Source organism: Moschus berezovskii, chromosome 2 (assembly GCF_049115385.1).
Source record: "Moschus berezovskii isolate FMDL1 chromosome 2, NW_MosBer_1.0, whole genome shotgun sequence".
NCBI lineage: Eukaryota > Metazoa > Chordata > Mammalia > Artiodactyla > Moschidae > Moschus > Moschus berezovskii.
In genome coordinates, this window is record NC_142461.1 from 6,384,643 (window position 1) to 6,405,147 (window position 20,505).

At 53.5% G+C, this 20,505-nt stretch overlaps 1 protein-coding gene across 1 annotated transcript in view; it reads left to right on the forward strand.

Annotated features, from left to right (window-relative positions):
• The window catches only part of EPHB2 (EPH receptor B2), a 214,810-nt gene extending 207,310 nt beyond the window's left edge, over positions 1-7,500 (forward strand). The window contains exons 13-16 of the mRNA XM_088843436.1: positions 167-316; positions 1,580-1,773; positions 3,571-3,726; positions 6,488-7,500. Coding sequence (XP_088699562.1) covers positions 167-316; positions 1,580-1,773; positions 3,571-3,726; positions 6,488-6,596 — 609 coding nt within the window. The 3' untranslated portion in view covers positions 6,597-7,500. The remainder of the gene's footprint in view (positions 1-166; positions 317-1,579; positions 1,774-3,570; positions 3,727-6,487) is intronic.
• Positions 7,501-20,505: the final 13,005 nt, after the last annotated feature.

Genomic DNA, 20,505 nt, shown 5'->3' on the forward strand with positions numbered 1-20,505 from the left:
GGTCACAGGCACATGCCCCCGCAGGTCCGGAGCAGCAGGGCGAGTCTAGGGAAGCAATAAGGCACTTTGTGACGTTGCAGCACGGGGCGGAGGGTAGGGAGCTTTGCCAGCAGAGGCCATTCGGCTCAGCCTCCCACCCGTTGACGCTCCCCGATCTGCTCCCCAGGGTGGGAAGATCCCCATCCGCTGGACGGCCCCAGAGGCCATCCAGTACCGGAAGTTCACCTCGGCCAGTGACGTCTGGAGCTATGGCATCGTCATGTGGGAGGTGATGTCCTACGGGGAACGGCCCTACTGGGACATGACCAACCAAGACGTAAGTCTGCAAGGAGGTAGGCGCGGCCTCTCTGGACAGCCAGGCAGGAGGGGAAGACCCAGAACTCCTGGGCTTTTGCTCGACTTTCAGCGGGTAGGAGCAAGCGATCCTGGGTCCAGGCAGCTCCCAGCACAGTGCTGGTTGACTCAAACATCTGCATAAGACCCTGGACTCTCTGGGGGGTCAGGAGTAGAAAGCATGCTAAGTCGCTTCATTCGTGTCCAGCTCTTTGCGACCTGTGGACTGTAGCCAGCCAGCTCCTCTGTCAGTGGGATTCTCCAGGTAAGAATACTGGAGAGGGGTTGCCATTCGCTTTTCCAGGGGATCTTCCCGAGCCAATGATCAAACCTGCATCTCTCATGTTTCCTGCGTTGGCAGGCAGGTATTACCACTAGCGCCACCTGGAAAGCTCAGAAAAGGCCCACCCATCCACAAATAAGCAAATCTTCAGGATGCAGCCACCTGTGGCCAACCCTAAGTGACCATGTCTGCCCCTCAGGGGTTCACCACCCATATGAGGAACAAGACAGTCATTCAGGGAACCAGATAGAGTTATCAGGTGCTATGTATGGTCAGGTGGTAAAGTGAAGAAGGCAGGCATCAAACCCTGCAGGTGCTCAGGAAAGGGAACATGGGCACAATTAGCCAGGAGGTCTACACCGACAGCTGGGACTCAAACAGTAGTGAGACTTGAAGACGTGAGGACATCCAGGGAAAGGAACAGCCTGTGCCAAGGCCCAGAAGTGGGATGACGAGGGGTCATGTTGGGGAGCAGTGGAAAGTTGGTCAGAACGGTTGTTGAGGTTCAGTAATGGGGTGTTTGAAAGTCCCCCTCTAGGAATTCTGATTTTCAACAATGCAGAACAGGGAATAAATACTTGAGCAGGGAAGATACCCACAGTCAAGCTGGGGAAGACAAATTTGGCCCTGCGGGCAGGACAGCTTGGAGAAGTGTTTGGGCTCCTTTCCCCTAACAGAGCAGCCGAAGTGGGGTTGCTCACAGGAGGGTGGTCCTGGTGGACCCTGAGGCAGAGGGTATCTTGGGGTGCTGAGTGGAAGGGGAGCCAGACGCCCAGCTTCCAGGTCAGACTGAGGTCAGAGATGGTGGGAACCCAGGAGAGGCACATACTGGGGCTGCCTCCAAGAAGTGGAGATGGTTGCCACGGCGCAACCAAATAAGCCTGCCCTGCAACGCACTGGGGGCAAGACCAGAGAACAGATGCTCTTACCTCACCCCCGCAACCCTTCCCTGCCCCTCCCCAGGTAATCAACGCCATAGAGCAGGACTACCGGCTGCCACCGCCCATGGACTGCCCAAGCGCGCTGCACCAGCTCATGCTGGACTGCTGGCAGAAGGACCGCAACCACCGGCCCAAGTTCGGCCAGATCGTCAACACGCTGGACAAGATGATCCGCAACCCCAACAGCCTCAAAGCCATGGCGCCGCTCTCTTCCGGGTACGCCCCCCCCGCCCCACCCCTTTTCCCAGCGCTGCCTGGCCCCGCCCCCTCCTGGGATAGCTGAATTGGGATGGGGAAGGACAGTGCTAGGGTTTTTGGGGAGGCTGCCTGCCTTGTGGTGCAGGGTGCAGGGCACAGGCTATCCTGAGGAGGAGAAGGAAGCCCAAGATGGGTGATAGAGAAAGCATCTTTTAAAACGTGGTCAGAGAGGAAACGTTTTAAAAGAAATTATCGGTATCCTTTTGTAAAATATTTATTTGGCTATGCTGGGTCTTGCTTGTGGCTCGCAGGATCTTTAGTTGTAGCACGTGGGGGATCTAGTTCCCTGACCAGGGATGGAACCCGGGGCCCCCTGCACTGGGAGCTCGGAGTCTCAGCCATTGGACCATCAGGGAAGTCCCAGTTCTCGGAATCTTGGTGAATAGATTTACTCCTTACTCAGTTTCCTACTTCACACTTAAACCTGGACCCTCTAACTTGCATTTGCATCCTCCTCGACACAGCCATGCTCTCTCTCTCACACACACACAGTCCTACACACGTAGATGAATGCACATTTGGGCACAAATGCTCATGCTTATGCTCACAATCTCACACACAAAGATACACTCATTCCCAAGCTCTGACACATACACACAACCATAGGTACCTGAGCACGCACATTCAGAAGTACTCACATACCACAGAAAACACAGGCACACATGACCCCACACTGGGGTTGCCATCCTCATAGCAGAGACTGGCTCAGGTGCACAGGCGTTAGCTTCAGTGATCCAGGTGCTTCCCTTTGCCCAGTAGTCCCAGGGCACCCTGCATCAGACCTGCAGCCAACCCTGGTTCTCCCTGGGCAGCTTCCACAGGCCAGTCCCAGCCCTGCACATCCTTACTCTCCAGGACCCTCGACCACACGGGCTGTCTGCGGGGTGTCTGGCTAGATGTCCTCAGGGTCCAGGGCAGGCTGTGTCCAGAGACTCTCTGGGCCTGAGTCCTTCACCTGCCAGGAGATGTCCATGTTTGCCCCTGCCCATCCCTCCTCACCACAACCCTGCCTCAGCCACTCCTGATTCTCTGGATAAAAATCATTCTGAGCTTTTAGCCTCATGATGGTCACTTCACACCTTGCCTGCCCGGAAGTCATTCCCACCAGCCCCACCAGCTGTGTCTGGACTTTGGAGATGCACCCACAAGATCGGCTTCCTGTAGCATAGCCAGGGGGAAGGAAGGACAGAGAAGGGCGTTGGGAGAGGAAATGACAAGTACTCAGCACAGTGATGGGACTTTCCTGGTGGTCCTGTGGCTAAGACTCTGCACTCGCAAATGCAGAGGGTCTGGGTTTGATCTCTGGTCAGGGAACTAGATCCCACATGTCACAGCTAAGAGTTGGCATGCCACAACTAAGACCCGGCATACATAGATAATAGATATAGAAACTCAGCACAGTTAGTCCAGCTGAAACCCCCTCCCCCAAAGCAGCAGCATGGAGACATGTCCCCACCGCACCGCTGTGGTCCAGCCTCTCAGCGGTCCCCAAGAGGCTTCCCTAACTGTCCAGAGAGCCCCAGCTTTGAGACCTGCACACATGCTGGCTCCCAGCTGCTCACACATACACGCGTGCACATTATGTGGGTTCACTCACGCCTGCTCTCCCGCAGAAGTGGCCACATGCATACACACTGCGTTCACACACATGGATGCACACATGCAGGTACACACGCAGCCCATGCCCATGCTTGCCCTCACCCCTAGGTCAGAACATGCACTGACTGTACCTGTCGCCCCACCCTCACCCCCTAGAATCAACCTGCCGTTGCTGGACCGCACGATCCCGGACTACACCAGCTTTAACACGGTGGACGAGTGGCTGGAGGCCATCAAGATGGGGCAGTACAAGGAGAGCTTCGCCAACGCCGGCTTCACCTCCTTCGATGTCGTGTCGCAGATGATGATGGAGTAAGTGCCCAGCCACCTCCACCCACCGCCGTGAGCCCCCCTCCCCACCCATCCCGCCAAGCAGGGGGTTCTGGAGAGTGAGGAATAGACAGTGTCCCAGCAGGGATATGGGGGACCAAGGAGCAAGACGGCCAATGTAGAAATCACATTCATATCAACACCCGGGTCTCCTGCCACCCACTGGCTTTTCAGTTCAGTTCAGTCGCTCAGTCATGTCCGACTCTTTGCAACCCCATGGACTGCAGCACGCCAAGCCTCCCTGTCCATCACCATCTCCTGGATGGTTTACTCAAACTCATGTCCATCGAGTCGGTGATGCCATCCAGCCATCTTATCCTCTATTGTCCCCTTTTCCTCCTGCCTTCGATCTTTCCCAGCATCAGGGCCTTTTCCAGTGAGTCAACTCTTCACATCAGGTGGCCAAAGTAGTGGAGTTTCAGCTTCAGCATCAGTTCTTCCAATGAATATTCAGGACTGATTTCCTTTAGGATGGACTGGCTGGATCTCCTTGCAGTCCAAGGGACTCTCAAAAGTCTTCTCCAACACCATAGTTCAAAGCATCACTTCTTCAGTGCTCAGCTTTCTTTATAGCCCAACTATCACATCCATACATAACTACTTGAAAAACCATAGCTTTGACTAGATGGACCTTTGTTGGCAAAGTAATATCTCTGCTTTTTAATATGCTGTCTAGGTTAGTCATAGCTTTTCTTCCAAGGAGCAAGCATCTTTTAATTTTATGGCTGCAGTCACCATCTGCAGTGATTCTGGAGCCCAAAAAAATAGTCTGACACTTTTTCCACTGTTTCCCCATCTATTTGCCATGAAGTGATAGGACCAGATGCCATGATCTTAGTTTTTTGAATGTTGAGCTTTAAGCCAACTTTTTCACTCTCCTCTTTCACTTTCATCAAGAGGCTCTTTAGTTCTTCTTCACTTTCTGCCATAAGGGTGGTGTCATCTCCATATCTGACATTATTGATATTTCTCCCAGCAATCTTGATTCCAGCCTGTGCTTCATCCAGTCCAGCATTTCTCATGATGTACTCTGCATATAAGTTAAATAAGCAGGGTGACAATATACAACCTTGACGTACTCCTTTCCTGATTTGGAACCAGTCTGTTGTTCCATGTCCAGTTCTAGCTGTTGCTTCTTGACCTGCATACAGATTTCTCAGGAGGCAGGTCAGGTGGTCTGGTATTCCTATCTCTTTCAGAATTTTCCACAGTTTATTGTGATCCACACAGTCAAAGGGTTTGGCATAGTCAATAAAGCAGATGTTTTCCTGGGACTCTCTTGCTTTTTCGATGGTCCAGCAGATGTTAGCAATTTGGTCTCTGGTTCCTCTGCCTTTTCTAAATTCAGCTTGAACGTCTGGAAGTTCACAGTTCACATACTGTTGAAGCCTGGCTTGGAGAATTTTGAGCATGACTTTACTAGTGTGTGAGATAAGTAAAATTGTGTGATAGTTTCAGCATTCTTTGGCATTGCCTTTGGGATTGGAATAAAACTGACCTTTTCCAGTCCTGTGGCCACTGCTGAGTTTTCCAAACTTGTTGGCATATTGAGTGCAGCACTTTCACAGCATCACCTTTTAGGATTTGAAATAGCTCAACTGGAATTCCATCACCTCCACTAGCTTTGTTCGTAGTGATACTTCCTAAGACCCAGTTGACTTCACATTCCAGGATGTCTGGCTCTAGGTGAGTGATCACACCATCGAGATTGTCTGGGTCATGAAGATCTTTTTTGTATAGTTCTGTGTATTCTTGCCGTAACCTCTTCTTAATATCTTCTGCTTCTGTTAGGTCCATACAATTTCTGTCCTTTATCGAGCCCATCTTTGCATGAAATGTTCCCTGGGTATCTCTAATTTTCTTGAAGAGATCTCTAGTCTTTCCCATTCTATTGTTTTCCTCTATTTCTTTGCACTGATCGCTGAGGGAGGCTTTCTTATCTCTCCTTGCTATTCTTTGGAACCCTGCATTCAAATGGATGTATCTTTCCTTTTCTCCTTTGCCTTTCGCTTCTCTTCTTTTCATAGCTGTTTGTATGGCCTTCTCAGACAGCCATTTTGCCTTTTTGCATTTCTTTTTCTTGGGGGTGGTCTTGATCCCTGTCTCCTGTACAATGTCACAAACCTCCGTCCAAAGTTCTTCAGGCTCTCTATCAGATCTAATCCCTTGAATCTGTTTGTCACTTCCATTGTATAATCAATCGTAAGGGATTTGATTTAGGTCATACCTGAATGGTCCAGTGGTCCTACTTCAATTTAAGTCTGAATGTGGCAATCAGGAGTTCATGATCTGAGCCACAGTCAGCTCCTGGTCTTGTTTTTGCTGACTGTATAGAGCTTCTCCATCTTTGGCTGCAAAGAATATAATCAGTCCGATTTCGGTGCTGGCCATCTGAGTGACCTTGAGCCAATCACAGGACTCCCCTTAGCCTCAGTTTTCTCTTCTGTGAACTGGGGTGTGGTAGGAAGATCAACAGAGATAAAAAGTGAACAAATGTGTCCTTAGTTATTGCAGGGTCATGCAGGGGCCCTTCTCCTCTCCCGCAGCAAAGGGGACATGTGCCCCTAGGTGGCCTCACTCACAATCCCCTGCTGCCCCATCTTAACGTTCACTCTCTCCAGCTCCCCTCCCGCTTCCTGCGCTCTGTCCAGTGGGAAACGCCTGGAAGAGTCCAGGCGGTTCTACCTGGATGGAGTCCCTCCACCCTCACGTGTCCCTAACACACGTGCTTCTCTCCCCAAAGGGACATTCTCCGGGTTGGCGTCACCCTGGCTGGTCACCAGAAAAAAATCCTCAACAGTATCCAGGTGATGCGGGCACAGATGAACCAGATCCAGTCGGTGGAGGTTTGACGTTCACCTGCCTCGGCTCACCGCTTCCTCCAGGCCCCGCCCCCTCCGCGCCCCAAGCCGGCCCCCGGTCCTCGGGTCCACCGCAGGGTCAGCAGCCACCTGCCAGGAGGCCACCGGCAACGGGAAGAACCAGGCAGCGCTCCAGCCAGGAGACGTCACCAAGAATATGCGCAACTCAGATGATGGAAAAAAAGGGAATGGGGACAAAAGAAAATAGATCCTGGGAGGGGGCGGGAAATACCGAGGAATATTTTTTAAAGAGGATTCTCACAAGGAAAGCGATCATCGTTCTTGGAGGAAAAAAAAGAAAAAAATAAGGGCTTGGGAGATCCATGCAGTTTGTCCCATCGGAGATCAAAAGCAGTTTCTCTCCAACTCCCTCTGGGAAGGTGACCAGGCAGGAGCCAAGAAACACGTTCAGGAAAACAAATGTGAAGGGGAGAGACAGGGGCCGCCCTTCTCTCCTGTCCCTCGGGCTGCTCTTCCAGGTCTCGCTCAACAGCCACGTGCCAAGCAGATGGACAGGCGGACAGGCAGCCACCCCTGGAACAAGCCTGGGAAAATCCAATCCCGCTGCCACCGGGCAATCAGAAGAATTTTTCTGTCTTTGGAGAATATTTTAGAAACTCCAATGAAAGAGACTTGTTTCTCCTGTCAGCTCCCGGGGCTGCAAAGGGACTTCTGTCCCCCTGGATCAGGGAGAACATGGGGACACCTGAAAGGTCAGCCTTCCTAAGGTTGGGCACAGCACCCGCTGCCACCTCGATCTGAGTCTCCACGCCCAGATCATGGGCGCGGCCCGTCGGCCCCGGCCCAGCGGGGCACCCACTCCCACCAGCCCCCATCCGGAAGACTAGCTACGACTGCCACCAAGGACTGCTCCTGCGTCTGGGTTTGTTTACAGCAACTCGTGGACTCGGGGGTATTTTTGGTCAGGGGTGGATTTGGTTTGGGTGGGGGAGGGGGGCGGGACTTGTTGGTTTTTTTTTTTTTTTTTTTAATGACAATGAAGTGACACTTTGACATTTCCTACCTTTTGAGGACTTGATCCTTCTCCAGGAAGAAGGTGCTTTCTGCTTACTGACTTAGGCAATACACCAAGGGCGAGATTTTATATGCACATTTCTGGACTTTTTATATGGTTTTCATTGACTTCCTTCCCCCCTCCCGCGCCCCACAGAGAGTTTCCCACCTGCTGCCAGGCCTCACCAAAGCCAACTGCCTTGGGGCCATCTGGGCCGTTCAGAGACTGAGGTTTGGGCGGAGGGTAGGGGGCCAAAGTGGAGGACCAATCCCACCCCAGGACTGTCTCTGAGAGCAAGAGGTTGAGAAGGAAGAGGCGGCCGCTGGGTCAGAAGTCTCTGCCCGCATCTCGACGCTCCTTCTGGCCCAGTCTGTCCAGTACTTTGCAGGTAAATCAGCCCCTCCAAGGTTCCCCAGTGCCCTCAGATGGCCAGAACCCGCTTTGTCTCTGTAAAGCCTCAATAGGGGTGCACCAGAGGCCAGGACCCGGATCGTTCACTGTGATACCCCACCCTCGAGCACGCCCCCTGCAGACCATGTGCTGCCAGGCTCCTCTCCTCCCCGGCGGGACAGCCCGTGATTCTCTCCCCACCCCCTACCCTCCACCCGACCCTTGCCCAGGCCTGAAGGCCTAGGCCAGGAGAAAACCCATCCGTCTAGGGGTCTGGCCACAGACTCTCTGCTGTGAGCAAATGCAGGTACCTGAGCGGAACAATCGGTTAGTGGATTGAATGGAAATAAAGGCTTTAGTTAGAAAATGACCCCTGTTCTCTGTAAGCAACGAGAGATCCTGGCACCCTTGGGACACGTCAAGTGACCCATAATGCTCTTCTAAGGGACTGTTCCTTCTTCCGGGTTCAAGAAGGCCCGGGGCTGAGAAGACGCATGGAGGACGCCAGTGGTCCAGGTGGCCTTCTCTGGCTTGTCAAAAGCACAGGCAATGAAAGTTGAGTTGGAAGCGGCTCAGAACTTGGGAGTCTGATGTCCTATGAATCAGGGTGAGCCACTGCAGGATACATCAGGAGCAGGGAGTTTGACCACCATGCCCTCAGTATTTCTGGGTCAGAGGAAGGGGGCCCAGGGAATTGAGTGAGCTGTGAGCAGAGTGTAAGGGTCCTGAAGGACCCATGGACCCCTAGTCAAAGCCGCAGCTATTATCATCTTATGCTGGTCGACTCTGACAGCCTCTGAGCAGACAGGCTTCTACTCACAATCAGAATTCTTTCTGATTGTGTGAGGAGGTGGCTGGAGAGGGGAGAGCCAGGGACGCCGCATCTCAGGACCATTCCCTTTGTCTAGGAGACTGCCCAGTTGAGAAAGACTTGGGCCGCAGGTGGCCAACAAAGCGCCCCTCCGGTCGAGCAAGCATCCAACAAGGACCGGCCTGTCGCCGGTCTCTCAGCTGTTCTCAGAGCCCAAGACGCAAGGGGAAGGAAGGGATTTAGAGGGGAGCACAGACCCCAGGGTGAGCCACAGGGAAGGCCTTGGCTGGCTTCCCACGGACCGGCCAGCCTGGGCCCAACCAGCTGCCCTCTGTGCCCCGAAGATGCCCAGCACGGGTGGCAGCTGTCCCAGCACACAAGGTGACCTTCTGGAGGGAGCTGCCCTGATGCTCTTCAGATTAACTCCCGTCTTCCCAGCCCGCCCCCACCCCCACCCCCAGCCCCGCTGCTGGGGGCCCTACGGGGGGCTGGCACTCAGTGCTTCCTGTCAGATGGCTTCCTGTACTAAGCCGCTAGGCTGGTGTCTGCTGGCCAACTCATCTGCCCATCCACCCTTCAGGGCCTGAGTCCTTGGGTCCATGTGCCTGCTTTTCAAGAGTGAGGGTGCTACCCAGACCCTCTGTCCCCACTTCAGGGTGACAGACGGACGCCACCGTGACTGTCCCGGGTGCAGGCAGATGCTTAGGTCTCCCCGCGGCTGGGGCAGCTTGCCCACCACCTCTAGCTTGCTTCTCAGTGGGGAGGGTGGGCCACGCTGCCAAGCGCCTTCCACAACGCTGCCTGTTCACCCAGACACACCGCCCGGAGCCACCCGCTGCCTGGTTACTAATCCTTGCCTGGCTCAGCCTCCCAAGTGCCAGCCCCCACCTGCCCAGCAGTGGGAGAGGCGTTTCCGGCTGCCCTGCATGCAGTTGGTACTTGAGGAAAGAAAGCTGCCTTGTAAACAGGGGCCAGGGCACCGTGGAAATGGGGACCAGCTGCTCTGAGAGGGTGTGATCTGCATGGGGCCAGGCGGGGTAATAGAGTAGTCATGCCATCACCCCCACTCCTAACTGCCCTGGAAGTCCCCCACCCCCAGATGAGTTACTGTTGATGATCAGCAGGTCTCCTCCTGGGGGATGATATTCCAAATATCAATAAACTGGTTTAAGATGTGGGCAGACTGATCAGAAGGGATGATGGCCTGAGGGCTCAACCCAAAGGCCCCAAAGGAGGGGCCTGGGTGGCACCCGGGGAGATACTTAGGGATTTGGAGCAGGGGCTGTTTACTGCAGCCAGTGGTGCCTCCAGCTCAGATGGCATCAGTGTGAATTTCCCCATCATTTCTGGCCAGTCCCTCTCAGGGAGCCCTCTGCCACCCTCTGTGTGCAGTCACTAGACAGCCTTCTCACATCAGGGGCTCATCTCCAGAACCCTCACCCCCCAGACCACTGAAGCACAAGCATCACTCACACCCCCGAACACTGCCCACCCCAGGCTGGGCCCTCAGCCGTGCCTGGCTTCCCCCCGCACCCCTGAAGTCCCCAGTGGCCCAAAGGCTGGAAGACTTGTCAGAGAAAATAATGTACATGCATTCAAAGGTCAGGATGAGACATGATGCTGGCGAAGATGCACGCTGCCGCCTGAGTGGCAGCTCTGTCTCTGTCATTAAGAGACAGGTCTGGGCAAGCTGGCTCCCCTCCTGAGTCTCAGGCTATCGTTTGTAAAACAGGAGGCCTGGATTGGGTGTGCCAAGGGTGCAAAACACTTTACACACCCCAGTCTTGTGAGGAGGGGCTATTTCCTTCCATAAATGGGGATGGACTGGGGGAGAATGGGCTCAGAGAGAGGAAGTAACTTGCTCAGGAAGGGGCAGACCAGGCTGTGTCTACCTGCTTCCAATACCCACCCCACCACGCTCAGTTAAGACAGCATGAAGCACCTGGCGGTCTGAACGCTGGTTGGTAAGAGAAGGGAAAGGTCAAAGGGGCTGGAGTGGTCAGGGAGGGCTTCGTGGAGGAGGCTGTCTTGACAGTAACAGAGGTTTGGAGGAAGGTCACTCCAAATGGGAGGGGCAGTGTACCCAAAGATGCGAAGGCCAGTATGGTTAACAGTGAGGAGTCGTGTCTGGATGGGCCACAGCAGTGCTGGAAGGTGGGGGGCTGGTTTAGGGAAGGTTGAAGCTGCTTGGACGGGAGGGACAGTCCAGCCACAGCAGGTTCTTGAGCAGAAGAGTGGCAGCGTGAGCATTAGGTTCTAGAAGGAGGAGTCGGTTCAGCCACTAGATGGGAGCAGGATGCTCCACAGCTCCCCCTCCGCTCCCCCGGGGGGACAAGAGCCCCCTGGAGAAGCCCTCATTTATTCCCAGAGAATCCAGGCCCCACCGGTTCCCTTCCCGTCCTCGTTCACTGACACAGAAAATCCAAAGAGTCATTCCAGCTGCTTGGGACAGCAGGGTTGGATTCTGTGCTACCTGATTCTTAATTCAGCTGCATCCAGATGAAAGGCCCACGCCACCTCCAGGGCAGCCACTGAGGGAGCCGCCACTCACGGCCAGAGCCGAGTGTGTGCAGGAGGTGGTAAGGGCACTGGAAGCCAGGCAGGTGGATGGGCATTCCCCCGGGGGGGGTATGGAGTGGAGTGATGGAGGTGGACAGGGTTGGGGGCTGGGTAAGTGGCATGCAAACTGCTCAGGAAGCCCGTGTCTGCACCCCGCCCCCCTCACCCTGGCCCTGGAAGAGATGACCCAGACACACTGCTGGGAGGGGGTAGTGGTCCTGCCCTTATCAATAGTGTGTTATGCTGGGGAACCCAGGGGCGGGTTAGGAGAGCCACGCCACCCACGCGCCCTCCACCCGCCCACCTTGACCCCACGTCCCCTGAAATGGCTCCTGCCATAAAAAGCACCAACTGTGCCCTCGAAGCTGGCCACAATCCCCTTCAGGGAAACCAAAGGAAGTGACTCGGCTTTTGTTCTGACACCGCAGGGCTCAGGGGACAGCCCATCAGAGGCTAGCCTCAGAAGGCTGACACCACAGCGACTGATCACTAAACGCTCCCCCTGCGCCAGGCCCGTGGGTGGGACCCTACGGGTGTCACACCCCCCATGCACCAAGGGAGGAACCTGAGTCTCGGAGATGATTCCCCGAGGAGTCCAGCCAGGCTGTCTGCCTGCTCCTCCCTGACCTCCTAAATCACAAGAGCCAAGGCTGGGCTCAGGAGCCTCTGTTTTTAACAAGCTCCTCCGGGAGATTGCTCCAGACACGGAAACCCTCTCTTCACTTCCCCCACGGTGAACTGTGCCCTGATGTCTACAGAGAGAGGGTCTGGCGTAGACAGGGATTAGGAAAAAAAGCAGGACATTGGCAGATAAGATGCCCAAACTCAGACAGGGATTAGGACCCCTGAGGTGGGGGCAGAGCTGGCCCTCAGGAATGTATTCTGAGCTAAGCTTTCAGGAAAATTAGAAGGACTGCAACCCCCAAACCCCACCCCATCCCCCCAGACCCAGAGTCTGTCTGAGTTTAGCTCCACAGCATGAAGGCTGCTTCAGGAAAGCTGATATAGCAAAGAAGCAGCAGGAACTTAATACTTCAGAGGGGCCCAAGAGCCCACCCAAGGCCACCCCATTCAGACCGCACCGACCTGGAGGCTATGATCCAGGCCTGGTCACTCAACACCTGGCCAGGTGAGCCAGGCAAAGCCAGGGTGGGGCTTCCAGCTGGACCTGGGGCTTCCTATAACTCCCCTCCACCAGCCCTTGCTCCCCAGACTAGGGCTTTCCCTGGAGGAAGACAAGGGAGTGAAGGTCCTTGTCTCTGCTCCAGCCCCAGCTGGAGGTAGGGAAGGAGAGACCGGAGGAAGGAGGTCGGAGCCAGGACCACATACATTCTGGGGGCCCTGCTGACCCTGCAAGAGCTCAAAATTCTAACGCTCCCTGTAAAAGATGCCAAGATTCTAGGGTTGCAGAACCTCAAAATTCTAAGATTCCAGCAGGAGGATTCCATGCTTTTTAAGATTCCACCACCACGCGACTTCAGGTCCCACTGTCCATCCGTTCCCCACCCTGCAGGTCCCGGCAGTGAGAAAGCACAGAGAGACAGACAGACAGACAGAGATGGGGAGGGAGACAGCTGAAAACAAGCACGAGCACCACCACCGTCCTTCGAACCTGAGTCGTTCTTTCTGAGTGGGACGCTGGGTTTCTCTCCCTGGTAGAGGGGTAGAATTGCCCACCCCGGCCCTCCTGGCAGCCAGGGGGCTGACTTCCCCAGGCTGCAGCAAAGCCCCACGCAGGCCACAGGGCCCAGGGGCTGGGGGGCTGGAGAGGTCAGGTCAGGAGGCTGGAAGGGGCCCTAGGGGCTCTGTTCAGGGAGGTACTCCTCTGGGGTGGACACTCTCCAGCCCCTGAGAGAGGAAGCTGCTGGCCAGGGATGCACTGAGGGATCCTCCCCAAGCTCTCCACCTCCCTGTTCAGAGCCTGAGTCTTAATCCTGGGCAACCAGAGGTGCAGGTCCTGCTGCAAACCCCAGAGTCAGGGGAGTTCCCTCCGATACTCAGGATGCAATTTCCATGGCCACGCAGCCCCGGCCCCCTCGCATCTCAGTTGAGGCCACTGAGCCTATGGAATCCAGACCAGCTGGAAGAGGTGTCTCTGGATTGCTTGGAGCTTGGTCATCGGTCTGGCTGCTTTCCCCTCGGTGGACAGGGACTCGGGCAGGCAGGGGGCACGAAGCTGAGCCCCTGAGTCTGGCCCGGAGAAGCATAGGCAGGGACACTCACTCACAGCCAGCATCTTTTGAGCCCAGCAAAGAGCGATTCCTGGTTGGCCGTGCCCAGCCCCCAACGCTCATCATCGCTGCTATTTCTTGAGTGCCAACGATGTGCCGGTGCCGCGCTTCAATTTTATACCCAGTGTCTTGCTTAACCCTCGCGCAGCTCTGTGAGACGGGGCCAATCCCTCTTCAGACTAGGGAACTCAAGAGACGTGCATGGTGGCCTTCCCAGGTCGGCCGGTGGTCTCTGACCCAGCGGCTGCCCTCGCAGTCACTATGCTAAGCTGCTACCTGTGGTCCCCACTCAGCCCTCTCCACTGTCAGAACCTGTGCCAATCAAATCCAGATCCCTAAGGGGCACCCTGTTTGCAGACACGTGGACGCCCCCTCCGACCCTGACCTCCTGGAACTGCTGTCTGAGCCACAGGTGCTGGGGACAGGTCTTTGTACTGCCCCTGCTAGAGTTTCACTCTTACCTTCGGCCACAAAGGCCAGAGCTCCCAGCAGGGGCCCCTGGGGTCTGGTGTAGTCTCACGCAACTCTGTTTCTTCTGGTCAAGAACACGAGCTTTCCCAACAACGTTGGGGAGTCAGGGAGGGACGCAGCTGGGGTTCTGATGGTTGTGGGTCAGATCTGGCTCCCCAAACCGCCCCCCCGCCCCATCATGACCGAGGAAATCTCAGCAGCTGTGTCCGTGAGCAACCCTGACCCTGTTTCTCCAATGCCTTTGTAGGAGTATTTTTAGCAGATCCTCTTTTCTTTCCAAAATAAATGTGAATTGCAAAAATTATCACTTGAACTTGCAGTGTATTTTCCCCAAAGGTTCCCCAGGGAACAAAGAGGAGCCCAGGGAGGTCTTCAGCAGGGTTTTGAAGTGTGACTAGGAGTTTTCCAAGGCTAAGGATGGAGTCAAGGTTGGGGCTGGGATTGGGTTGAGGCTGGGGTGCGGATTTGGCCTGGATGTTGAACTCAAGCAGTAATTCTTAAGTGTTCTAAGAACACTCATTCATGTTTAAGAGTTTGAGCTCTGCTATGAGGGGTCCTGAGGATTCGAGTCCCAGCTCGACCATTTGTCAACTATACATCCTTGGAGAGGAAACATCATTGCTGGGAGCCTCATTTTCATGTCTTTAAGATGGGATAGTAATACCGAGCTTCTGGAGTAGATGTGAGGATGAAATGAAGCCTGTCAAGCTCTCAGCGTCACAACTGTTAGCTCTTTAGTCTTCTGATGGGAGGAAGTAGGGCCCATGTCTGCCGCACACTGAGCTGTGTTCTCCGCAACCAGGACAAAGCCTGACTCACAGGAGGCTCTTGGTGAATGTTCGTCAGATTCAAAACAGGGTATTTGGGGCGGATTCCATGGTCAAATACACAAGGCAAATTCTGGGTTTGGACAGGTTGATCAGATCTCTTTACTTCGGGATATTGTACAGCCTTAAATGTGCCAAAAGCACAATGTGCGTGCTGTGTGCTCAGTCGCGTGTCCGACTCTGCGATCCCACGGACCATAGCCCACCAGGCTCCCCGGTCCATGGGATTCTCCAGGCAAGAATACTGGAGTGGGTTGCCGTCTCCTTCTCCAGGGGATCTTCCCGACCCAGGGGCGAATCTCTAAGAAGCTGTTATCATCTGCAGGGTTTCCCACCACGGCAGGAGCATCTCGTGGGACCAGCGTTCCTGGGATCATAGGTGGAGAAGTTCACCAGCATCTGGCTAACACGCTGGTGCTTAGAGGGAGAGCCGGGCTGAGGCTGAAACGGGGCCTGTAAACATGAGGGGGCAGACGTCAGAGAGTCGGGTCGGGGGGTCTGCCTGATGGCATGACACTCAGCAGGGAGAGCCTAACAGACTCCACCGCGCAAGACCTTTGTGAGGGCTGAATAGTTAACAGGCGCCAGAGTGCCCAGGCAGAGAGCCTGGCACACAGCAGGGGCTCAGTAAGTAGTTCCTCCCCTCACTGCCCCCGAGCAGCCCTGCCAGACCTGGTGGGATGAGGGCAGGAGAAGGAACTGAAGACTGAGCCAGGCCTTCCCTCCGTGAAGCCACGCTGCCCCCTGGGGGCTGAAGCTAGGAACAGGTCAGACTGAGCCCCAGAGCTAGTTTGGCATCCTGGGCCGGGGGGGCGGGTGATGAGCCCTCTGCTCCTCACCCTGGTGAAGGTCCGGGCCAATGGGTGGGAACCCAGAAGCACAGCGACAGGGAAGGAGGCAAGAGAAGCTGAACCAAAGGCTATCCCCTTACTGGCTGCCTTACCTAGGTGCCCCTTCCCAACTCCCTCAGTTCAGTTCAGTCGCTTAGTCGTGTCTGACTCTTTGCGACCCCATGGACTGCAGCACTTCAGGCCTCCCTGTCCATCACCAACTCCCGGAGCTTACTCAAACTCACGTCCATTGAGTCGGTGATGCCATCCAACCACCTCATCCTCTGTCGTCCCCTTCTCCTCCTGCCCTCAATCTTTCCCAGCATCAGGGTCTTTTCCAATGAGTCAGTTTTTCACATCAGGTGACCAAAGGACTGGAGTTTCAGCTTCATCATCAGTCCTTCCAATGAATATTCAGGACTGGCCTCCTTTAGGATGGACTGGTTGGATCTCCTTGCAGTCCAAGGGACTCTCAAGAGTCTTCTCCAACACCACAGTTCAAAAGCATCAATTCTTCAGTGCTCAGCTTTCTTTATAGTCCAACTCTCACATCCATACATGACTGCTGGAAAAACCATAGCTTTGACTAGATGGACCTGACTTAATGATACCATTGTGTCTCAGGTCCAGGCTGCTGGCCTGAGAATGTCTCCACAGTAAGGACCGAGGAGCAGTCAATCTGGCTGAGATGAGGAACTAGGAAATTTTCTGGAGGCTGTAATTACCCAACCACCTTGCTGTTTCTCTGTAGCTTTCAAGTTTACTGGGAACAGCTCAGGGAAGAGGCAGCTGATAAGAGACTGCTACCCCTTGGCAACACCACCCACATTTTGTCCCCAAATGCCCACAACCATCAGGGATACTCATGACCAGGGGTGCGCTCGTTCATGCGTGCCAACCAACCTGCCAAGCACACTTCACGAATGTTGGCTGACACTTCCATCTGAGTCAACAGGCCAGACAAGAGTGAACCAACAGGACGGGGTGGGGGGAGGGACACAACAGCAGGAGATGAAGAGGGACACACTGCCAGGCATAAAATAAATAAGACTGTTGGTGGTGGTCCCCAAATCCTGCCTGACTCTTTGCGACCTCACAGAGTGTAGCCCGCCAGGCTCCTCCTCCACTATCTCCTGGAGTTTGCTCAAATTCAGGTCCATTGAGTTGGTGATGCTGTCCAACCAACTTGTCCTCTGTCATCCCCTTCTCCTCCTGCCTTCTATATTTCCCAGCATCAGGGTCTTTTCCAATGAGTGGGCTCTTTGCATCAGGTGGCCAAACTATTGGAGATTCAACTTGAAGATCAGTCCTTCCAATGAATATTCAGGGTTGACTTCCATTAGGACTGACTGGTTTGATCTCCCTGCAGTCCAAGAGACTCTCAAGAGTCTTCTGAAACTGAAAGTGAAGTGAAAGTGTTAGTCGCTCAGTTGTGTCCGACTCTTTGTGACCCCAAGGACTGTATCCCACCAGGCTCCTCTGTCCACAGAATTCTCCAGGCAAGAATACTGGAGTGGGTAGCCATTCTCTTCTCCAGGGGATCTTCCCAACATAGGAACTGAACCCAGATCTCCTGCACTGCAGGCAAATTCTTTACCATCTGAGCACAAGGGAAGCCCACAAGAGTCTTCTCCAGCACCACAATTAGAAAGCACCAATTCTTCAGCGCCCTGCCTTCTTTATGATCCAACTCTCACATCCGTACATGACTACTGGAAAAACCACAGTTTTGCCTATACAGACCTGATAAAATAAATAAGATACAAGGAAATAATACACAGCACAGAGAGTACAACCAATATTGTGTAACAACATTAAATGGAACATAACCTATTAAAACATGAAATCACTACCTTCCACACCTGAAACCAATGTAACATTGAAAATCAACTACATTTCCTCTTTTTAAGTGAAACAACAAAGGCTTATGTTAGAACTTTACTTGCTCCACAACGACATGGGTGACTTCTTTGCTGAATCAGGTAATAGTTTTCAAATACTGCAAGAATATTTCTTCAGTTTTTTTGTGCTATTACTCACCCTGTCACATTTTTCCATTTAATCTGCATTAACATGTCATCCATTACTTTCTTAGGCCTAGACAATCAACAAATGATAAATAAATCAAACCCTGATGTGTAGTAATGGCCATTTTCCACAGTATAAATGGCCAACAAGGTCTATTTCAAACTACCAGTGTGAGTCACTAAACGACAGACTTTGGAAGAGATGCTGGGTAGCATATCTTTTTTTTTTTTTTTTTTTTGGCTTTTAAACAACAGAAATGTGTTTCTCACAGTTGTGGAGGCTGCAGGTCCAATACGAGTGTGCCTGCATCACCCTGGTTCCGGGCAGGACCCTCTTCTGGGCTGCAGATTGCCCTGGCAGAGAACAGAGCTCAGCAACACATGGTTACACAATGTTCCCAAAATTCAGATACAATAGATACAAACAACCTCAAGAACACAGATAACGGTAGCACACAATAAAAAGCTTGAAAAGTGATTTGAGTGTTGTCTTTGTATTGAATACATTTTATGCTATTGTAAATTTATATAATTTCATTTTTTAATGATGGCATCTGACAACAGCTTCACAAAACTCCTGAAAATGGAGCTGGTGGGAACTAGCTCCAGCACTACCCTGGGCCTTCTTCCTGTTTTACAACAGTGGAAATTGAGGCTCACAGAGACAGGGGTGTCTTAACTGCTCAAGGTCAAGATGAATGCGGCTTGGTGGGGGTAGCACTCAGGTATATTTTACACTAAAACTGACTTTCAAACTCCTTGCTCGAGAAGACCTGGCATCTTCTCCATCCACTTTTCTTCTTCCCTCCGGCACTTCAGCACAATTTACAGAACTTCTTCCTCCTCTCCTCCATTCAAAACCAATCCTGAGACTGGATCCTTCCTCCCATTCCAGGAACACTAAACCCTGGAGCCTCTAATGCCAAAGGAGGAGCCCTCAGATCCAGGGGAGGGTGAGGGATACCCAGTCCAGCTAGCAAGTACTTGAGTGACCTGCCCCCCAAAAGTTCACCCTTGGTTCATACCTCTCTAAGTGGCAGGAAGAGCTGTGGGCGCCTGCAGAGACGCGGTGGAGCGCCATTGATAAATTTCTGAACTTGGGCAAGTCACTTCACTTCCTGGAGTACATGTGGTGTCTGATCCCTACCCTCAGGGTTCCCAGGACCATTACCTAACTGCTGCCTGTCTTCTCTCCCATTTTCCCTAAATGGTGTGATTGGGTGGATGCCAGGGAGGCCCCTGCTCAACCCTGAGCCTGGGATTCCATTCTAACGGGTCTCACCTTGGGTTTCCAGCATTGCCCTCTTCCAGCTGTTCTTTTTAATTCCATTAGGCTTGGAGGAACAGCTGATGAATCCAATCTTCAAGAAGGAGTTTGTTTGGGCTTCTTCCCTGAGACCCTGGGCTCTTCCCCTCTTCCCTCTTTCTTCTCCTGTAGGCAGGAAAGCTGTGGCCTAGCCTCCCCGGCCTGAGGGCCATAACCAGAGGCCCTGGCTCAGGTCTTCCCTTCATGAGTCTTGATCTTGCTAGAAGGGAAACCCCACCACATCACCTGCAGTCCCTCTGGGTTATTCTGAGAGGTTCATGGTTCTCTGCAACCAGCCCTTGTGTCTGACCAGTCCTGATCCCCCCTCAGCTGTCCACAGAGGTCACCATGGCCAGAGACTGATGATGGAAGATGTCAGATGATTTGACCTTCATCCCTGAGTGACCTCGGCAAGTTGCTGACCCTCTCTGAGCCTCCTTCTTCTGTCGGCAGACATTTTTTGAGTGTGTTCTCATACCAGGCACTGTGCTGGGCACTGGGTTGCACCCAGAAGCAGGAGAGACAAGGCCCCTGCCTTCGTGAACTCTGCAGCCCTTACTGAAGCAAATAAATGGAATAAAGGCAAACTGTCACACATCCTGGGAAGGAAACCAGCAGATCTCCATGACACTAGCCCGAGAGGGTGGCAGATTTTAGACAGAGTGGCAGGGAACAGGAAGAATCTGAGTAGAGCGCTATGGAATGAGAAGGGGCAGTCATGTGAAAACCAGAGGCAACAGAAGTGCATAGGCCCCCCAGTTCCTCACCATGGAAGGAGACTTAAAATACTGCCGAGCAATCCTGGTTCCCAAGGAGGTGCCCCGTGGACCGTGTGCAGGAAAAAAGCGAGGACCTGGGCGACGGAGCTTCGCCTCCAACTCCACCTCCTCCAGAATAATTCTGCCTCTAACTGTTTTAAAGATTGGATTTGGGGCTTCTCCGGTGGTCCAGTGGTTAAGAGTCCGCCTTGCAATGGAGGGACCACAGGTACTACCCCTGGTTCCGGAAGATCCCACATGCTACACAGCAACTAAGCCCACGTGCTTCAACTGCTAAGCGAGTGCTCAGGAGTCTGTGCTCCACAAGAGAGCCCCCACCGTGAGAAGCCAGCACGCCCCAAAGAGGAGCAGCTGCAGCTAGAGAGCCTGCAAGCAGCAACCAAGACCCATCACAGCCAATCAATAAATAAGTCATCTTAAAAAGAAAGATTGGAGTTGGATGTTTTCAAACCAGCAATGACAGCTGAAAGATGTTCAGAAACTACTAGAAACTCATCTCACTCACGATAAGATGATGGCTGAGGACTCCTCTCCAGCCTTGGGATGTCACCCATCTCTCCTCCCAGAGATGCTCACCCCCCACCCCACCTGGCACAGGCTGTGTGCCCCCCACCGTTAAGCATCATCTGGTTTTCACCTAGCAAGAGTCCCAGA